At 43.7% G+C, this 565-nt stretch overlaps 1 protein-coding gene across 1 annotated transcript; it reads right to left on the bottom strand.

The window, feature by feature from the left end:
- Nucleotides 1–143: 143 nt before the first annotated feature.
- Nucleotides 144–555, bottom strand: LOC111787191. The gene has a single exon (XM_023667286.1). It carries the CDS (start codon nt 498–500, stop codon nt 276–278), a length of 225 nt encoding a protein of 74 aa, XP_023523054.1. The 5' UTR covers nt 501–555; the 3' UTR covers nt 144–275.
- Between the last annotated feature and the right edge of the window lie 10 nt (nt 556–565).

Genomic DNA, 565 nt, shown 5'->3' with positions numbered 1-565 from the left:
TAATAATAATAATAATAATAATAATAATTTTTAATCATCGTAGCGGAGTTGAATTCTTTCGCAGACAGAGGAAGTTGGTTCATGAAATTCTTGAAGAAGAGGGATTTTGAGAGTGAAGAAATTAGAAGAAGACGAAGAAGAAGAAGAAGAAGAAGAAGAAATCCATAAAGTTGGGGAATGGTAAAACAAAACACTATGTACATACATCCCTTTGAAACAAGAATTTAGGGTTTTAGCAGAGGGAGAAGAGCAAGAAGAGGTTAATATGACCTAATTTAATTCCCGACGGAAATAGACCTCTCCGCAGCGAGCCCTAGCGGGGAGCGAGGTCGCGGTTTGGAAATCGACATGTCGCGAAGAAGAAGATGAGTGCTCATCTCGGATTGCTGAAGGGAGGGATGCTTGATCTTCTCAATCTCCTTCTTGATCTTCACAACCTGGATGTGAACCGGAGCCTGAGAGTCCAAACCGCCATCGGCGACCGCCGTCGGGTTCTCCATTTGGGGGGGGGATTAGCAAGAGCGAAAGGAAACAGAGAAGAGAGGAATGGGGATAGGGATTGGGA

The sequence above is a fragment of the Cucurbita pepo genome, unplaced genomic scaffold (genome assembly GCF_002806865.2).
Source record: "Cucurbita pepo subsp. pepo cultivar mu-cu-16 unplaced genomic scaffold, ASM280686v2 Cp4.1_scaffold006783, whole genome shotgun sequence".
NCBI lineage: Eukaryota > Viridiplantae > Streptophyta > Magnoliopsida > Cucurbitales > Cucurbitaceae > Cucurbita > Cucurbita pepo.
Note: the sequence above shows the minus strand (reverse complement) of the source record. Positions and strands in the feature narration are given on the sequence as shown.

What these genes read in the sequence shown, in the direction of transcription:
- LOC111787191 (XM_023667286.1), bottom strand. Translation starts at nt 500, where the DNA reads ATGGAGAACCCGACGGCGGTCGCCGATGGCGGTTTGGACTCTCAGGCT.